Here is a 20,315-nt window from a genome sequence, read left to right on the forward strand (position 1 = left end):
ATAAAACAATAATTGGCTGAGATCAAAATATTGAGAAGATCGCTTTTAAAATTGTCCAAATGAAGTCCTTAACAACACATATTAAAAATGATAAATACATTTTTATATATTTATGGTAGGAAATTTACAAAATATTTTCATGGAACATGATCTTTACGTAATATTCTAATCATTTTTGCCATAGAAAAATCTATCATTTTGACAAATACAATGTATATGTGTCTATTGCTACAAATGTCCCACTGCAACTTGCGATTTACTTATTTGTTATCAACTTGCAGTTAGATATTTTTGCTTTTATCACTAAAGTTGCTGTGGAACAAATGTATTAAGATACTGCAAAAATTGAACAAAAAAGAAAACTAAACTACCGCTCAAAACAACTTCTGCTCATGTAGCTCACTTCCTGTTTTTCCAAATTGTAAAATCTCTCAATTCCTGCCAACCACTAGAATAGCGCCATTCATATCACAACTATGATGAACCCTAATCTCAATTATTCACAGTACTTCCAATTAATAACACCCCCTTAAAATTTGTATTACTGTAAATTCTCTGTTTATGAGAATATATGATTTTTTCAGATGTTGCCACGGTCATTTACTGTGGAGCTGAACTGAAGTACTCATGGTGTTGATAGAGGATAACAGGTGTTCACACTAGACCAGCTGTGATCAGACTCATTTCCAGTTACTGTTGTTTTTTGTACAGGTCACAGTATGAGATCATGAAGTCAGTCACGGCTGTAGAATACAGCAGATTGTCAATCGAAGTCGTTTATTTGTGTCGTCATAAAATCCAGGTCAGTCGGCAGTGAGTCATGACAAACATGATTACTCTCTAACTCTTAGTTTCCTGCTACTAGAGCATAAACGGGAAGTGAACCATTGTGACTGTGCCAAGGAAGAAATAAATGACCATGCTGTGTATCCAAACCCACACAAATGGCCATTGACAAAGACCAACATAGGGCATTCAGAGATAGGGCAGATGCTCATTGGGTAGGTTTGGTTCAAAAACAGGTGTCTTAAATCTTACCCAACAAAGCTTTCTCATAATGGATTAGCAAACAAAACCCGATCTATCATACTCAGACAATGCATATAAAAGTATTGCAATGTAATGTAATATTAAAAGGCAATAATAATATAAAAATAAAAAGCATTTTATTTGCATTTATTGTATTACAGTACATGTGGAGGGTGGTTTGGCTATCAAACAGAAAGGAGTTAAAGAGGTCTTAGACTGTGAACTTCAAGGTTTATCCTTTCACAAGCCTTTCAGAGACACAGCTGTTTACTTTAAACTGTGATACAATATTGTCATCTACATGTAAAACAAGTTTAAAATCTTTTATTGGACCCATAAATGTCTTGTGTTTTATAAGTTCTTTCCCTTTAAGGAGAATGTGGTTGTTGTTACGTCAAATCTTAAATGAAGAATAAACAGCTTTGATATTTATATAATTTTATAATAATAATAATAATAATAATAATAATAATAATAATAATAATAATAATAATAGTATTAGTGCTGGGCAAAGATTAATCGCGATTAATCGCATACAAAATAAAAGTGATTTTTTTGTGTGTGTACTGTGTGTGATTATTATGTATATTTAACCACACACACATACATATATTCATTTTAGAATTTTTTTATTTATATATAATACAGAATATATAAATATATAAATCACTTTATTTTGTATGCGATTAATTGCGGTTAATCTTTGCCCAGCACTTAAGATATATAGATATATTTTTTTATAGTACACAAACCTATGTAAACAAAAACTTTTATTTTGCAAATGATTAGTCGTGATTAATTGTTTTGGAGCCCTACCAAGTACAGTGCACAAACACCTCTCCAAACCTAAGCTGCTTTCTGTGGGTGATAATAAATCGATTTTTATTTGTGGAAGAACAACTACGTTAAATTTTGTAAATATGGTCAATTTGCATATAAAGTAAGTATATGTTTGCATAACAATCACATTGTCAAGCAATATTTTAGTGCTTATTCTTTGGACAACAAGCTTCTCCAGCACCAAACCAGCATAACCAGACTGGACATTCATGAAGTCTAAATCAATAAAACATACAGCGGATCAAAAAGTTCTTTCCTAAATAAATATACACCACTGGTTATGCCGTCTTCTACTTTTTTTACTTCTGTTTCTTCGTCTTCTACCTGTTACTCATATTTTCTCCCCAGAAATTGACACTTGTCATCATATGTATCATAGTAATCATATCAATTTATACTTCTATGTAGAGATGCACCGATATATATCGGCCAATAATCGGTATCTGTTGATAAAAGCAATTTAATAGTTTAATAGTTTTAAAACAGCCAATAGTCATGGCCGATATATCCTGTCAATCATAGGAGAACAGAAAAATGCATTGTATTTGAGCTTGGTGTATAGAAAATGTAAAGAAGATTGCTAGTTTAATGTTCAAAAAATATTGTTCATTATATGAATTAATAACATTTAGAAAATTTTATCTTCAGAATTTAGTTGATGCAAGTTAATATAACCACCAAACTATCAAACGATATCAGCCTGAATAATCGGCTACCAGTATCAGTGAAAAAATGTAATATCATAATGTAAATAATGTAAAATGTAATATCATAATCATATAATGAGTATTTTCTCTCTGGGTGTTTGACTTTTTAACCAAAAGCATGCAATGTACGATTTGTCCTCCAAGATTATTTCAGAAGATATGAGAGCTGACTATATCAGTAAAATATCAAATAAACATACTAAAGATCCATATTTAAAAGATTTCAAAACAAAGGGATCTTACTGTTCATCATTACTGGGGGTTTATTATTGGCATTTCATTGATTACTTGATGAAAAACTAAACTGACACAAAATGCGATCAATAACTCGCTACTAACCTTGTTGGTATGTGTGCCGTGTTTTATGGTAATATCATATCCCTGCAAGATTCCATTCAGCTTGTTGGGGGGCGGAGCTTCCCATCGAATCATCAGCATGGTATTATTAACTTGAAGAGTCAAATTCTGTGGAGCTTCAGACGGGACTGGCAAAAACAGGAGTAAAAAAAATGTATTATTAGAAAAATGCCAACACTGAACCAAAAACAATAGTAAAAGAATGTAAAAGGCATCTGAGATCAGATTGTAATAGATCATAATAAACTTACAGCAGCATGACATAAGCCATGAGGCTTATCAGACTCAGAAAATATCTTTAACAATTCTTTTAGGAATAGAAAGGAAATCCTTCTTGGACACACCCAATATGAACAACATTTTCTAACAACAAGGTCACTCCCATTCCCATAAGGCAGACGAAAAACACTCGGATATGGAATACATAATTGCATACTACAGGAATTCCTCTACTAGTTCTGATTCATTTTACTGGCGGTTTGTAACAAAACAGTATAGTAAACATTAACTTCTACAGGTTCCTTAATAAAATGGGTCATATTATGCCCTTTTTCAAAATCTTGATTCTGTTTTTGGGCAATACTTTAATACTTTTCATGGCTCATTGTTAAAAAAAATCATATTTTTACATTTTTGTTGCACTGCTCTTTTCAGGCCGTCTCAAACGTGGTTGTGTCTAGAAGGGATACAGCTACGGCCAAAACATCATAAAATCTCACTGGATGAGCGCTTTTCTCACCCTAATTCTCAAACGCTCTGTTACTTCCTAGCTCTATGAAACCCACTTCTTCCGCAACACTTTAATTGGTCAAGCAGGCCCAGTCTGTTGTCATTGGTCTTTAGCTTTAAGCTTGTGTCGGAAATGTCCCGCCCCCTTACCTTACTGAGTTTACTAGGAAGCACACCCTGTAACTTTAGGGATAGGTTTGGGGTAGGATTAGTATGAAAACAGCCCTCATTCAGCAAGATTTCACAATGTTTTGGCCGTAGCTGTATCCCTTCTAGACACAACCACGTTTGAGGCTACGTTTACATGGAAACGATCTGAAAAGAAAACGCAAAAGTGGTGTTGCGTTAACACTTTCTATGCTGCGTTAATAAGAGCGTTTTGAGGGGAAATCTGTGTGCATATGCTGATGCAAAAGTGTGTAATATTCGATGTAATATGCACTCCAAGCAGCTAGGTGGCAATGTGAAGCACTGACACATAACAACACCAAGTCCGCACGCCTGCGTACAACCTTCTTCCTTGTTCTCCCAGGTCTTGTCCAAAGCCGTCTGGTTTGCCTCCGACGAATTGGCATATCAAAAATTTGATGGAGGTAATCAACTCTTTCACCGCCATTGACGCCATTATTATCCACCAGGTGGCGCCCTTCTGCAACTTTTTAAACCCGGAAGTATTGCCCTATGGCAAGCGGCTGCGTGTCCGTGTCTGTTTTAAAGATCGCTCTGAATGGGATCTCTATGAAAAGTCCGTCACAAAAATGGAATTATCTCGGCTTTTTGCTCAAAATGTGGTGTTTTTGCAGAAACCTACCCATATTCAAAAGCTGATTACAAAGGAACTACTAAAGGTAGGATGAAACGGGTTTTTTTTGTTTGAAAGCAGAGGGTTTGTTCTTTCATTTGGTATATTGTATGTATATATATTTAAATAAGAACATTTTCTGGAAGGCATTAAACTTTGGTGAAAATCATGAAAAACGCTGGCGCTGGCTGGCAACTTTTTTTTAAAAACGCTGGCGGTAAAAGAGTTAATGCGCCCTCCCTGATCAGTAATACTAGCTGTGAATATTTCTTACAACTGCTGAAAAGACTCTTGTATATTTATCAGAGCTGCTATTGCAACTTGAAGGTCCGACGTATGGAAATAATCCGACATGTTTGTTGTTATTTTCCTGACCTGGCGCATGCCTGTGACGTAAACGCGTACACGACGAGAGCCACTGTGAGCAGACTTTTGCGTTTTTACCCTTTAAACGGGAACGCAAAGGTAGATGGTTTTTAAGATTAACACACTGGAGGGTGGTTTAACTTTTTTGCGTTTTTAAGCCCAAAAATGCCGTCGCGGTGTAAACGAAAGGCACATCAGATAAAATATTTTTACGTTTTCTCCCTCGAGCGTTCTCGTGTAAACAGGCCCTGAGACAGAAACCATAAGGTCGATTTGTTGTCCTTTGTAAAGCAGCTTAACAAGGCCTTACTCCTTTCTTTGCATATTCCCGGGGGTGGGGCTTATTTGAATTCAGGTGTTTATGATGTCACAAAACCAGGATGTAACTCATTGTAGTCATTTATTTTTCGTTGTAGTTCTTAAAAAGCAATTGTTGTTAAAGATAAAGTGTGCTTAGAGTGTTATAACTTTGCAGATCTATATTATGCTCAAACATCAACCCTACACACAAAATGTGAAAAAGCATATGACCCCTTTAATAAACATTTGATTCATAAACAGTTCAGGAAGCTGGTCCAGAAATCTGAATAATGTTTTTTCTGAATGAGATTTGTGAGGACACTCACCACCCTCTGTGGTGTTGCTTTGGACCCAGGCGCTGGGCGGAGATTTTCCGATCTCATTGGAGCAGGACACACTCATGTTGTACCAGGTCATGGCCTTGAGGTTGTTGATTTCACGCTGGAATGGAGGAACGTCTGCGCGTTCCACACTAGTGGGGTTTCCTAACTCAAGCTCTCGAACCTGGAACACATTTGTCATTTAGACATCTGGCAGACGCTTACAAAGTGACTCACAGTGGTATACATTTATCCACCTTATTTTCAAACGCAGAAGTGATGTGACGTATTTCCCTTTTTGTGTTGTGGGAGCACGCATAAAACATGATTTAAACAGTTATGGTAAATATTTGCCATGTATACCCAGTGGGAGGAAGAAGTGGCCTGATACATCATATAAAGATATTCAATTATTTGGTGTTGTTGTGATGTGTCAATGCACAACTATAAAAGCACAGAGGCATACCAGTGCATGTACAGTGGGAAAGTCAGTCAAGTGTTTGTACATGAAATAGACCAAAAATGTTTGTTTTTAACCTTTTCAAGCAACGGTTTAAAATGTCACAATTGCCCATCTGGTGTGAGCTTTTTTTTAAAGGTCACGTTCTTCCTGATCCCATTTTTTAAACCCTAGTTAGTGTGTAATGTTGCTTTTTTACCAGTACATTTTCCAGTAGCCCTTTTTCAGCCTTGTGGAGGTGTACAAGTTTGTCTCTAGTGTCTTTGGACAGCTCTTTGGTCTTGGCCATGTTAGTAGTTGGACTCTTACTGATTGTATGGGGTGGACAGGTGTCTTTATGCAGCTAACGACCTCAAACAGGTGCATCTAATTTAGGATAATAAATGGAGTGGAGGTGGACATTTTAAAGGCAGACTAAGGGGCTGTCCACACGGAGACGCGTATAACTGTATACGTATAAATTTGTTATCGTATTGGCATTTCATCCACACGGATCCGCCGTTTTGGGAGACTGAATCCGCTATTTTTTGAAACCGGGTCCTAAAGTGGATAAATCTGAAACCGACACCCTTGCGGTTTCGTCTGTACAGCCAATCCATATATTTTGTAAGGCGAAAACGTCATCACATCACGTGTCGGAAGCGTCACACGTAACAGTAACAACAATAACGGCGGACTACGTGATTGTGTTCGTGCTACAGAATCTACTAAAGCCTACTAGCTTTATTACAGCAAAATCTATTGCTTCTATGCAATTGTGGTGACCAACAAGCGATAATGGACAACACCATACGTTGGTTATGCGCATGCTCAAAGTCTTCTTCTCCGTGTATAGTGTATATCTGTGGCAGAATTGCAGCGCCCCATACTGGTCCGGCATATATACTACACCGCTTTCAGTCAGTTTCAGTGGTTTCGTGTTTACGGATTATTTTTTTAGAGCAAGGGAAAAAAATTATCGGATAGGGAATGCACCGGCTTCGTGTGGACATAGCCTAACAGGTCTTTGAGGGTCAGAAGTCTAGCTGATAGACAAGTGTTCAAATACTTATTTGCAGCTGTATCATACAAACAAATAGATAAAAAATTCATATTTTGTGATTTCTGGATTTTTTTTTTAATTATGTCTTTCACAGTGGACATGCACCTATGATGACAATTTCAGACCCCTCCATGATTTCTAAGTGGGAGAACTTGAAAAATAGCAGGGTGTTCAAATACTCATTTTCCTCACTGTACATGGAGGAGGTAAATCATAAAACATTTATCATCTTGCAAAGCAGATTATTCAACTTTACAAAATGTTTCCCACAGGTTTTGAAGATTTTAAATCTTCAGGCTAAAGTTGACAAACCCCTATTACTGGGATGGATTGATTTTTACCGTGATGTCGCAGCTTCTGAGAGGGGAGAAGCCATCGTGTCCTGGTGTCCAGCTCAAGACGAGTTTGTTTGCTTCACGTTTTACCACAGTGACCTTTGACACTCTCTCAGGAAGCTCTAAAAACATTAATATGAGATGTGAAACGAGAGTAAAAATTCAAAACCCTGTGAAGATTCTGGTTTTGATATTAAACACCTGTTTGGTGGGTCTTATATGTAGTATTGTTTTATTTATGTTCCATAGTATTTCACAATGATAAATGCTTTACCTTTAATATTAATATTAGCTTCTCTGGACACTGTCAGACCTTTTGCATTATGAGCTTCACAGCTGTACTGCGTCGGAGCATCAACACCTGCAGAGACGAGACATGAAATAGAAATACGTCAGTATTAAACTTTAGGTTCATTTAAGGTCTACAGGTCTGTCACATGATATCAAAGTTCAGGAGGTTTGGCATCAATCGCGCATTTTGATCACATGCAGCGCTGCGTCATCTTCACGAATGTCACACAAAGTCTTTCAGTGCCACTCGATGACAACAAGCCCGACTATAATATCCCTTTGTGCAAGGACATTTCTGTCCTGCTCATATTCAGAAAGATCGTCACAAAAGACACTTTGCTTCCCCGAATGAGCAGACAGGAAGCTGTTTGTTCGGTTGTTTATACGTTTGCTGGCGCCAAACGTGTCCGTCACTGACTGTCAGTGGGAGAGACTGCTGTTTTTAAACAACACCATGCTAATGAAATGTGATGATCATTTCAATTATATATGTCATTATTCGATATAGTGTAGGATTGTGGGTTCTCCTTGGTTGTGGAAAAGTAAACCTTTATGAATGGGTGCTTTCCAATTTTGTGAAATATTACATAATTTCCAGAAATAAACTTTCTGGGCATTTTAAACATACTAAATAAAACAAAACAGCCTGTGTTTTTTTATTGAATTTTAGTCGTTTTAATTTTTTACATTTGGTTTGGTACATATTTAGTAAACCACCCCATTTAATACCAATTACAAGTTAATAAAAGAGTTTCCATATGAGTCAATGGCTTGGAAAGCAAAGGAACTTCACTATTTCAGCCTACACAGAGCCAAAATCTAGAAATGAAACTCAATTCTATAATGAAGTCACCACAAGACTAGTCTTGCGTAGCAAGACCTTCATGCTGAAGCTCATTTCATAATCCAAACTGACTAAATGGGTAACTTTCAAAGCCTGTAATGGAAATTGACTTGGTTACAGAAAGGGTTGGACAAACCGGAAGGCTGTATGAGTGCCAAGAGCTGGGCAGCTATACAATTACACTACATTTCTCATAGCCTAAAATTATTGGGTTTGGAGAAAAGCCATGCTTGCATCTTATGAATACATCCCACACAAGCTTTATAGGTCCTATTACAACACGAACAAAAAGTGGTATAAGCATTTGTAAACAATTTTACAATTGTAATGTGTAATGTTTTTGGAAACAACTTTGCAATTCCATGGTTTTAGAAGTAGAACCATGGTATTTCTTTAAATACCTTGTAAAATCACATACAGTAAATGAATATGACACTATTGAGAATCATTGTATTTATTGATTTTCCATAAGATATAACTGAGATGGTGCAAGGGGGTCCCAGTTTTCTAATTTTAAAAAATAAATTATTCATAAATTCTGTGTAATCAAACTTGAGAAAAATTAGGCTAATCAATACGTTTATTTTAATAAGTTTGATATTGTTTTATGTCATGACACAATGTTTGAAATGTTTGAGAACCACTGGTGCTACAGTATGCTACAGTATGCATATTGTATGATGGCATTGAGGGTAATGTTGAGAGTAATCAGAGTATTGAATATTGAGCGTAAACAGTGAACTTAAAGTATATGAAATAATAACAACAAAGTCTGCCGAAATACAGTAGGTAGGAATTTTTAAAAAGATTGTGTGAGAAAAACAGACTTGGCAAAAATCACAAACTATGTCCGTAAAATGTCCTTTTGTCAAACCTCCTACGGGAAAACTAGTCCCGTCCAATTATGGCCAAAGTCAGATTTTAATAACAGGGAAATCTTAGCTTAATTCCACCTTAAAGGAACACGCCCACATTTTGGGAATTTAGCTTATTCACAGTATCCCCCAGAGTTTATCTCCGTGCGTTCTGTAACTCTAACTGATGCAGCCCCCGCTAGCTTAGCTTAGCACAAAGACTGGAAGTGAATGGCTCCAGCTACCAAACGGATCCCAATAAGTGACAAAATAACGCAAACATTTTCCTATTTATGTGTTGTGATTTGTAAAGTCACACTGTGTACAAATAACAAGGTCATATGAGACACAGCAATCTTTTAACAGTATACATACTGGGAACTATATTCTCAGAAGCCGAAGCAACACCATGCTAATGAAATGTGATGATCATTTCAAAATATATGTCATTATTCGATATAGTGTAGGATTGTGGGTTCTCCTTGGTTGTAGAAAAGTAAACCTTTATGAATGGGTGCTTTCCAATTTTGTGAAATATTACATAATTTCCAGAAATAAACTTTCTGGGCATGTTTAACATACTAAAGAAATTAGTATGTTAAACATGCATTTTTTTACATACTGGGAACTATATTCTCAGAAGCCGAAGCACTGCTACTTGGGCGGAGTGATTTTCACAACTCTGACCGAACTCTCTGCTCCTCACCAGGGGGCTTCTCGGGTGCTGCTAGCAAATCACTCCGCCAGTAGCAGTGCTTCGCCTTTTGAGAATATAGTTCCCAGTATGTATACTGTTAAAAGATGTCTGTGTCTCTTATGACCTTGTTATTTGTACACAGTGTGACTATACAAATCACAAAACAATAAATAGGAAAATGGTCACGTTATTTTGTCACTTATTGGGAGCAGTTTGCTAGCTGGAGCCATTCACTTTCAGTCTTTGTGCTAAGCTAAGTTAGCGGGGGCTGCATCAGTTAGAGTTACAGAACGCATGGAGATGAGAAAGGTATGTATCTTATCTTATCTAACTCTGGGGGATACTGTGAATAAGCACAGTTTCCTTTAATGTTCTTGCATTTATGTAATTGTATGTTTCTTGTTTTATTAATAATGCTTTGGCAATATTTTAAGTGACACAATCATAGGAATATAGTTCCTGTAAATTGAAATTGAGAAAGAGAGAGAGATGTGTGCATTACGTTACGAATCCAATGTGCAGAAAAGCACAAAGTTGTCGAAAATGTGGGAAAATCTGAAGCTGTATGTCTGTGAAGTTATTATTTCGTAATGATTCCAGTAGAAACAGCACCCTAAAAGAGAAGTTAGACAACTTTAAGACATAAGAGCGTCTTTATTGTTCCTTACATACAGACCAAAGAAACTGGCTCATCTGATTTTTGATCTAAAAGTCTAATATCAGACTGACAAAATCTCGCCCTGCAACTGAAAACCCAGCTAAAGTAATTTCTTTGTGATTTACAGTTTGCATAAAATCATCCAACGTTTTGTTAAAATATAACCTTGATATCTGACTGAGTAAAGTCATGTCAAATTATTAAGTGTAATCAAACTTTGATGCTCCAAATCTTAAGTTTAGATTACAAGACTTTAACCTGAATTTCACAGAAAATCACATACGCTGCGTTTAGTCAAGGTGTCAAAGCTTGTATGATTTATAGGGGCGGTTTCCCGGACCAGGATTAGCTTAATCCAGGACTAGGCCTTAGTTTAATTAAGAAATATAAAGTTTTAACAAACATGCCTTGCTAAAAACATTACCTGTGTGCATTTTGAGGTAAAACAAAGGGCACTGATGTATTTTAAGATATGTAAGTGCAAGTTGTTTTCAGTTTGGAGAGATCTTTAAAGAGTTTAAGTCTAGGACTAGTCTAATCCCTGTCCGGGAAACCGCCCCATAAAGAGCTAATATCCTGAAGCTCTGAAACCAGTTTACAAAAACAGAAAGCCATTTAAAGGTTTTTAGTGTCCCTATGAAATCTTTGACTTTATTTGTCTTTTTCGTTTCATTTGTTTCATTTATTAGCCAAAACCAATTTCTTACATTTGGTGCTTGGCAAGTGTTAATCAATAATTAAATATATGACATTAATTGAATTTTGTATGAGGAAGTAAACAGATTAAAAACAGACGAGCGCTGTAACTTCTACAGTTCTGTGGACCATCTACTGTATGTCTACTTCACTTGTCCTCTGTTAATGGATGAAACCTGAAACCATCAGACTGAGCTAAAGAGCCCATAATGTAACATTAAGAGTATTTTAACCTCAGAGAGAAACACAAATGGTTTTTAATGAGAAGAAGAATCTTGGCTGGGTGCTTCACAGAACCATTAAGCAGCTTTCATGTTTATCGGTGTAAAGTCTCGGCTTCAGCTAAAGATTGATCTTCTCTCCCTGTCCTAAAGTAGGGAAGGCTGGACTCCTGAATGAGGTGTTTGTGTGATGTCAGCTCTTTCACTCCCTCTTTCTCTATAGCACCAGGTGAAAGCAATAAACTTTAACCAACATAACTCAAACTCCCCCTTTAACCAAAAATTTGGGTTTACACTGGCTGCCAAGAAACTGATTACCAAGCGTGGAACTTTACCTCAAAATATGGATCTGGGACAAAAGAATTTTCAGGAATCATTTCACAAATACAAATTAGATTTAGTTTTTCTGTGGAAAATGTACTACCACTATGCTAGTGTTGAGCAAGGTTTCCATAGCATTGCTTTGTGGTTGCTAAAATGTTCTGTATGGTATTAAGCATCTTGACATGCTATTGCAACATGATAGGTGGTTGCTAAGTATCTGGGTCGAAAGAAGAGGCAGGTCCACCCCTCTTAAATCTTGGCTCTGGTCTTTACATACGCCTCTGGTCCCTTCTTTATTGTAAATCTATGGGATCATCAAAAATGAACAGTAACAGCAACCTTGCTACTGTATAGCTCATTGTGTTGACAGTTCAAAAGTTGATGGGTACACAGGGAACACACATACCACTGTAATGCCCAATTTATAGTCCCACAAAAGATCTATGCTGTAGCTATGCGTAGGCTGTGTGTAGCCTGACTCGCACCTTGCCACAAATTTAACAACGCGGACCGCAAGCGCTGTGATTGGCCTACTAGAACCTCGCGTCAGGTAAAAAAACCTGCAATGTATTTCTTTAAAGGCATTTCCACTTACGACAATAAGAACAAAGATGGGCCAAGTTGAGGAGTGCAACTCAAACTCGCTGTTTATTTACGTCCATCACTGCTTGTTTTCTCAAATTATACACACAAACTTCTTTCTTAACCGTGGGTTCACACCAGCCACATTTGAGGCATCAAATTCGCGTCTACCACATCTAGTTTGCATTCAAATTTTTCAACTCACGTGAATGAAGCGGAATCACGTCTACCGGGCCGTGCTAGGCGCCTCATTCACGAGATGACCAGATGCGCGTCAATGCGTCTTTATATTGACTTAACATTGAAATCACTTGCGCTTGATGCCTCTACCGTGGCTGGTCTGAACACAGCATAAGGGTTTACTAGCCAAGCTACTACTTCTTCGGCTGTTGCAGTGCTACTTTGGGTTACACGCGTAGATACTGCCTACTACTGCGACACAAATGACAACACAGAAATATGAATGAAAACCAATGCATCGAGCTACACCATAGGACCTATGCAGAACTATAATGAGCGCTTAGGTCGTTTGGATAAAAACATCTGCCATATGCGTAAATGTAAATCTAATAGTGACACGTTCCTTAAAGGGACACTCCACTATTTTGAAAATATGCTCATTTTTCAGCTCTCCTAGAGTTAAACATTTGATTTTTACCGTTTTGGAATCCATTCGGCTGGTCTCCGGGTCTGGCGGTATCACATTTAGCATAGCTTAGCATAATCCACTGAGTTTCTATATTTTTCCTATTTAAAACTTGACTCTTCTGTAGTTAGACCGACAGAAACTAAAAGTTGTGATTTTCTAGGCAGATATGGCTAGGAACTATACTCTCATTCTGGTGTAATAAACAAAGACTTTGCTGCCGTACCATGGCTGCATGAGACGCAATCATATTACACATCGCCTGACAATAGTCCCCTGCTATTGAAAGTAACCAAGGGGACTATTTTGGGGTAGTGCATAATATCACTACGCCTGCAGCAGCCATGATACAGCAGCAAAGTCCTTGTTATAACGCCAGAATGAGAGTATAGTGCCTAGCCATATCTGCCAAGAAAATCACAACTTTAAATTTTCCATCAGTTGTTTTTTTTAGCGCAATGCTAATGGTCTAATCCATGGGTCTTCAACCGGGGGTCCGCGGCCCCCAGGGGGTCCGTGACGGAACTGCAGGGGGTCCGCCAAATGATGTTTAACGACAGGCTATTTTTTGGTTAAAAACGTAAAATATATGTACAAAACGTTACATGTCCCCTTTAAGTTGTGCACGTGCGTGGCCGCATAGGTTTGAAGGCGCGTGTTCAGTTTAGCCAGCGGACCAAAATAAAATATCTAAAGACTATAAATGTCCACTCAGGAAGCAACAGTAGCGACAGAAAAGTCATCATAAAACAGGTAAATCTTATAGGGATGTGTCTTTCTTTTAGAATGTCATTTTAGAATCATTGCGACATTGTCTCATCTAAGTTATATTTCTGAACTTGGACGGCTGTTTCACGCGGTTCAGATTTAAAGCGCTAATTCAACAGGCAAATTACACCACAACACGTCTGCATTTTAAACTGTGACAAAACTATCGCTCAATTTTAAAAATGAATGAAACGCGCACCGTAATGGTGCGTTGTGCAAGATTCATAGTCAGGTTGAAATCCGCCTCTCAAAAAGTTGCCCCAAAGAGATACGCGCAAACTCAATGCATGTTTTCTCCTGAGTCTGATATGAAGCTATGCAGAAAATAAACCTGCGTTACTCAAACTCGTGACAATGATGATACACGAGCAAGGCAACAGACCTCAGAACTATAAAGTAGCACAACCTCCATATCCCCACCAGAATAGAGAGTCTTTGTGCCATTCACCATGATCAATCATTCATCTTTATAAACTGAAAGCCCTTGTCCAATTCACAATAAAATGAAAATATATTACACTGCAAATACCTTAAAATAATATTATATTATTATTATTATTAATACTGTTATTATTAATATAAAAACAAAATCTATTTTAACAAAAAAATTATGCATGTTAATATAGTATGGCTGTGTGACAATATGGTTTGTTTCTATTTATAAAACAGTTCCAGTCCTTGATTCTGATTGGTCATCAGTTGTACTTTACTCCACTTTGCGTTGTGCCTAATATGAAAAGGCAGCCTGTCGTACCTTACTGCTTTCTTAAATATCTCTGTTTTACACATTTAGTATTAGGGGGTCCCTGCTCCATGCCTCTCTCATCTAAGGGGTCCCCGACCCAAAAAACGTTGAAGACCCCTGGTCTAATCAGATTCAATGGATTATGCTAAGCTATGCTAAAAGTGGTAGCGCCAGACCCAGAGATCGGCTGAATGGATTCCAAAAATCAAATGTTTAACTTTAGGAGAGCTGGAAAATGAGCATATTTTCAAAAAAAGTGAAGTGTCCCTTTAACAAACTCCACTAATAAGTCATGATTTGCATAAGCGTGGCTGAATTTAAAGGGTTTACAGATCAAATACAACCAGGTAATATAATCAAAGAGGAAAAGTGCCAAAAGTTATCAGATGATTCTCGATGTAATCGGTGTAATCAGCTCATTTTCTGGGGTTACTTGCTGCTTGGCAGAAAAGTTGCCCAGTTATCAATATAAGATGTTATCTATCCAACAGTAAAAGTGCATAGAAGTGACTTCCATTTAGTTTCTCCATAGCTCAAAGTCCACCTCTAAACACGAGATTTGACATGGTGGATTAAACACAGACGGATTTCTTTTGCTATGTGGAAAGGCCTTCAAATCCACAGAACTGCTACTTTGAAGCCAACAACTAAAACTTTTCCCTGAGTAGATCAGAAAAGCAGGACACTATTCTTCAATCCAATGTTTACTCAATATGCTTTACAATATCTATGTGCACATTTCAAACACACTGCTACAATAAAAAAAAACTTGACAATAGCCTCTTTCACACAGTAATTCTGGTAAATTACCATGAATTTACCAGAATTAATTTACCAGTAAATACAAAAATGTGCTGTTCACACATGCAGTGATGTTCCGTCTTTTTACCAGTAAGACATCATTCACACATCAGTATCAAAATACCGGTAAACACGGAGAGAAAGCAGAAGTTACCTGTGGTGCGCGGCCGGCGAGCTCCGTGTGGTATTTGTAAACAATGGCAGGTTATGACTTAATATCCACGTCCGTATTTTGTTGTTTTCACATCTGTGGCACACGGTCGCGAAATTGCTCATGACCAAACAAATTGCGTTTGGCGGCGTCAAACGAAACCTGCGTTTGCACATTAGGCTTCACAGATGATGTGCTAAGGACATCGGCAATTTGGCAAATAGATTGTAAGCTTAAACAACTTTGGTGAAGATATGTGGATGTTAACTGCAGGTGTGCTCGACTTTTAAGCAGCACGTGTGTGGAAACGTCGGTAAACAGTGCGGGGCTAAACGCGTCACCTGTATAAAAAACTTTCTGATTGGCCCAATCTGTCAGCGCAGTCTGGTGTTGTCCGTTCTAGATGCCGGTTATCCTATATTTTTCGTTCACACATAGCGCTTACCGGTATATTACTGGTATTCTTACAACCTGTCTTACTGGAAAATTGGGAGCACTGATTTACCGGAAAGGTTCTGTTCACACATGACATGTTAACTGCAATTTACCAGTAAATTACCAGTAAAAAAGGGACTAATGTCAAGATATTCAAGTCATTTAAATGATGAGACTGATGTTATAGGACAGAGCACCACAGCAAAAAGCTACACATGTTCTCACCTTCAATGGTTAAGGTGCTGGAGTATTCGTTGCTTTCTTCTAATGGTTTGCCTTTGTGAAGCCACTTAATGGTTACAGGGTTTGGAGGACCAACCGCTTCACACGTGAGCGTAAAGGGAGTGTTTCTCGTGACGTTCACATCACTCGGCTGTTTCGTGAATGTCGGCAGGCCTGGATTTGAGCAAAAACATGCAAACCATCACGCAAATACAAGAACTGCGAAAATGCTAAAAGACTAGTCTGGTCACACTTACCCTGTATCGCTAGTATGATGGGATTTGACTCAATGATCTTGTTGCTGACACTAAGCCTGCAATGATATTCTCCAGCATCTGCTCTCTGGACACTTTTAATGCTGCAAGAAAATGTCAAAGCAAATAAAGAAAATACATCGTTAAACATCGACATTAATATTTTGTTTTTGCAAAAAAAATTACACCATTAAATGAGTAAAACACAAGCAATCCGCAATGCAGTCATTTAAGGAAAAACAGAATAGTACCAAAGCTCCAGAAGTGAAATTGCAGAAGAATACTTTTTTTAAAAGACGAAATTACCCAAATGATCAAAGGAGTGTGACAATATAAGTTTAAAAATCTCTAAAAGATACTGAAAATGTGCATTATTTATTGACCAGGCTGTCAATGGAACGAACACAAGAAATGCAGAATGGGCATCGTAATTATTGAAAATCTGTATACATTAAAGTTTTTTTGTGGTGTAATAAAAATCTCTTACCTTACAGTAGACAACATTGTGACAGTCCCTAGCATATACACTTCTGTCTGCATGCCATTAAGGATTTCCTTGCCATTCTTAAACCACAAAATACTCAGATCCTGGCTCACATCATTGATGTCAATTGAACAGTTAAATTTGACCTCTGCTCCCTCCGATCGCTGGATTGTACCCACGGTGGGCTTAAAGCGCAGTCGCTGGATCTCCTCCTGGGTTAGATGTACACTGGGGGCTCGAGCCGGTACCACTAGCGGTTCTGTTTCCAGTGTCGATCGGTAAGAACGTCCCGGTTGAACCCAATGAGGTGAATCTCCATGGTGCCCAACAGCTATAGGAGACTTCCAATTGCCAGCTGTAAAAAAAGTGACATTTATTTACTTTTTATTCTTAAGAAGTAAGAAGGACTACTCTGACCTGTCATACCCTAAAATGAGCACAGAATGAACGTATATCATGCATCAACTACTATGGTATTTCATATCATACTAACAGTGGTTCCACCACAATACTATTATGTAAAGAAAATACTTCTGTTCTGTTGAGTCACTTTTGGCATCGCTACTAAAAACCCATTGGAAAACCAATATCCTGTTCTCCAGGAGTTAAAGGAAATTCTTTCTCAGATGGAATCTGTTATCAAGGGAAACAGATGAGGTGTTCTCATATTGAGAGAGATTTTCAGCCCGTTAACTGTGGATATAGAGTACATCTGACTAAATAAAAATATAACCTACAATCTCCTGGACAATAAAAGAGTTTGCGGTGGAAAGTTTTTGTCACCAGATTCTGCAGTGCAAGTAAAACCTAACAAGTAGCTAAAGCGTCACAGCAATAAATAAATATTTACTAAGCACTTCCAGTTCTTTATTTTAAGGTATGCAGGCCAAAAAGGCTTTCATAATCACAGACAGCATGCAAGACGCAATCCCAGCAAGCAATTTTCCATTTAAAAGACGTCCAATAGACATCCAAAAACAGTCAAGACGTCTGTGTGAAAATTGTCAGTGTAAATCTAACCATAGCCCACAAATAAATAAATGAAATAAATAAATATCTCACAAGATATTTAGGCAAAAACGACATGTAAACAAATACAAGTTTGTTTTGTCTAGAAGTGGTTACTTGCAGCCAGACTATAGCGGGTCTACAGTTAATCTAGATAGTAAAATAACAGCTAATGCCTGGATATTAAACAGTGCCTGTTAAAGTAAATGATTTAAAGCAACTTAAACACTATAAAGGATGCTATCATACTGTATTGATGTATTTTTTTTTTACATAAAACTTTTGATCCATTGACATTTCTCATTATATCTTCTCTCTTAAATATTTATTGAGTTAAATGCAAACAGGACATTTATTTTATTTATTGTTTTGTCATTACATTTTTGTTATTTATACAGTTAGTTAACACTGTACAGAAATTTTTTTTCTCATATATGAATAATCTGGCAATACTTTAAGTTTCATGTGTAAACATAAGTTAACAATACACTTCTACAGGATTTACTAATCTCTTACTGATAATGTTTACTAATACACTTTTAAAATCAAATGTTTAATCTGTTTACATTAGTTTATGCACATGAACAAACAATAAACGACTGTATTGCTATTAACCAACATTACAAAAATGTATAAATGCTTTAAATATGTTGTTACTTCATGTTAGATAACGCATTAACTATTAACTAACTACATTTATGTTAATAAATGTTTTTTTTTTACTATAAATAATTACTTTATTGTACTATAGTGCTACTAATCATTACTGTAATCCTCTAAAATGAAAAATGTGAAAACAAACTTTTTGATGCGAGAGGTGTGATGATGTTGGGTTCAGCCTCGTGAAGATGTTGTTGTCATATTAATGGTGCATATGCATTAAATTAGACTTAAAGAATTATAGAGATTTAGTTGTGTTGGTTTAACTAGTAACTAGGTTTTGCTAGAAATGTAGCTTTTAACTATCAAATCAAACATCTAAACTGTTTAAGTTGTAGGCTACGTTACGTGTTATCTCTTGGTCTGAGGTAAAATCCTGCGCAGGTTCTCACACAGCAGAAACTCTTCATCTGCCACATCACATATTAACTTTCTGAGAAATAAATGTTTAATCTCATTGTTTCAGTGAGTTCCAAAGCACGCACAAACAGAGCACATGTGTTTTAAAGAGTTCACACATCTTACCAGATGTCACAGTTATTGACTGTGAAAACAATCCGACGAGTAGCGGAGTTAAAAACCGCAACATTGCCGAGGAATCCAAAATAAACGGCATCACGGTTCTTTTCTTTTCGTTTTTATTATTCCAGCGACACTGATTTAATCGAAGTATAGTCAGATCAATATATTCCTAAAGTTGATCATGTCCAGATGAAATAACATCATTTAAAAACTTGCAGGAATGCGTTTCTCCCCCTTCGCAGTGACGAACGCAGCTTGCTCCATGCGCGCCCCCAATAGAAGAATGCTGTCTGTCCCTCACGGCGCGCGATCCCGAAGAAAGAATGCACTCGTTACGTCACAGGATGCGCGCGTTTTACGAGTCTGGGGGTGTATTTTCCTCAGCATTATACTAATTTTATTAGTAAACTTTCTTAAATATTTAAATAATTAGATATTTGCAAACCAATATTTTTACATTTTATATATAAATGACTTAAAATGACATAAACCTCTAAAATGTATATAGATTTATATATAATATACATTTATTATTTTTGTGGCAGGCAATTTTAATAAAGCTGCTAATAGTAATAATAATAATAATAATAATAATAATAATTTATTCAAATGTACAGTAAATGTACACTTTGTTTTAATACAATATTCATGGGTGTGCATTGTAAACAAAATGCATCAAAATTTAAGATCTTAAGTTCTCCCTTTAATCAAAAGTAAAAAAAAAATGACCAACTGTATTAATGGCTTTCTTTAGTCTATTTTTATTTGTTTGTGGTTCTCAAACTTTTTAGGTATGGTCCCCCCCCCCCTTGTAGCCTATACGGTGCATCGCTACGTGGGCCCCCAAAGCAAAATGTATGGCATAAACTTAGTATTTGAATTGAACAAAACATATTAAATGATACAATGTAGTGCTGTTGGCTAGTAGCCTTATTTTTCAGAGGTTTAATTCTACACAGCATTTATAATTTATTTATTTAATTTATTTTATAAAATGTCATAAAACTGGGGCCCCCCTAGCACCACCTCAGGGCCCCTCGGGCCACAGCCCCCAGTTTGAGAACCACTGTGTAAGATGATACCTTTTAGCTAATTTGGGTGAGGGTAAATTGCACTGATTTCTGTTGCCATAAAGATTTGGTTTACTTTTGTTTATTCAGTTAAG

At 36.9% G+C, this 20,315-nt stretch overlaps 1 protein-coding gene across 1 annotated transcript in view; it reads right to left on the reverse strand.

Annotated features, from left to right (window-relative positions):
* The window catches only part of mertka (c-mer proto-oncogene tyrosine kinase a), a 38,021-nt gene extending 18,577 nt beyond the window's left edge, over positions 1–19,444 (reverse strand). Inside the window, exons 1-8 of the mRNA XM_055170382.2 lie at positions 19,154–19,444; positions 16,964–17,315; positions 16,480–16,580; positions 16,226–16,396; positions 7,562–7,648; positions 7,294–7,409; positions 5,457–5,634; positions 2,916–3,061 (exon numbers count right to left, since the gene is read on the reverse strand). Coding sequence (XP_055026357.2) covers positions 2,916–3,061; positions 5,457–5,634; positions 7,294–7,409; positions 7,562–7,648; positions 16,226–16,396; positions 16,480–16,580; positions 16,964–17,315; positions 19,154–19,244 — 1,242 coding nt within the window. The 5' untranslated portion in view covers positions 19,245–19,444. The remainder of the gene's footprint in view (positions 1–2,915; positions 3,062–5,456; positions 5,635–7,293; positions 7,410–7,561; positions 7,649–16,225; positions 16,397–16,479; positions 16,581–16,963; positions 17,316–19,153) is intronic.
* Positions 19,445–20,315: the final 871 nt, after the last annotated feature.

Source organism: Misgurnus anguillicaudatus, chromosome 11, assembly GCF_027580225.2.
Source record: "Misgurnus anguillicaudatus chromosome 11, ASM2758022v2, whole genome shotgun sequence".
NCBI lineage: Eukaryota > Metazoa > Chordata > Actinopteri > Cypriniformes > Cobitidae > Misgurnus > Misgurnus anguillicaudatus.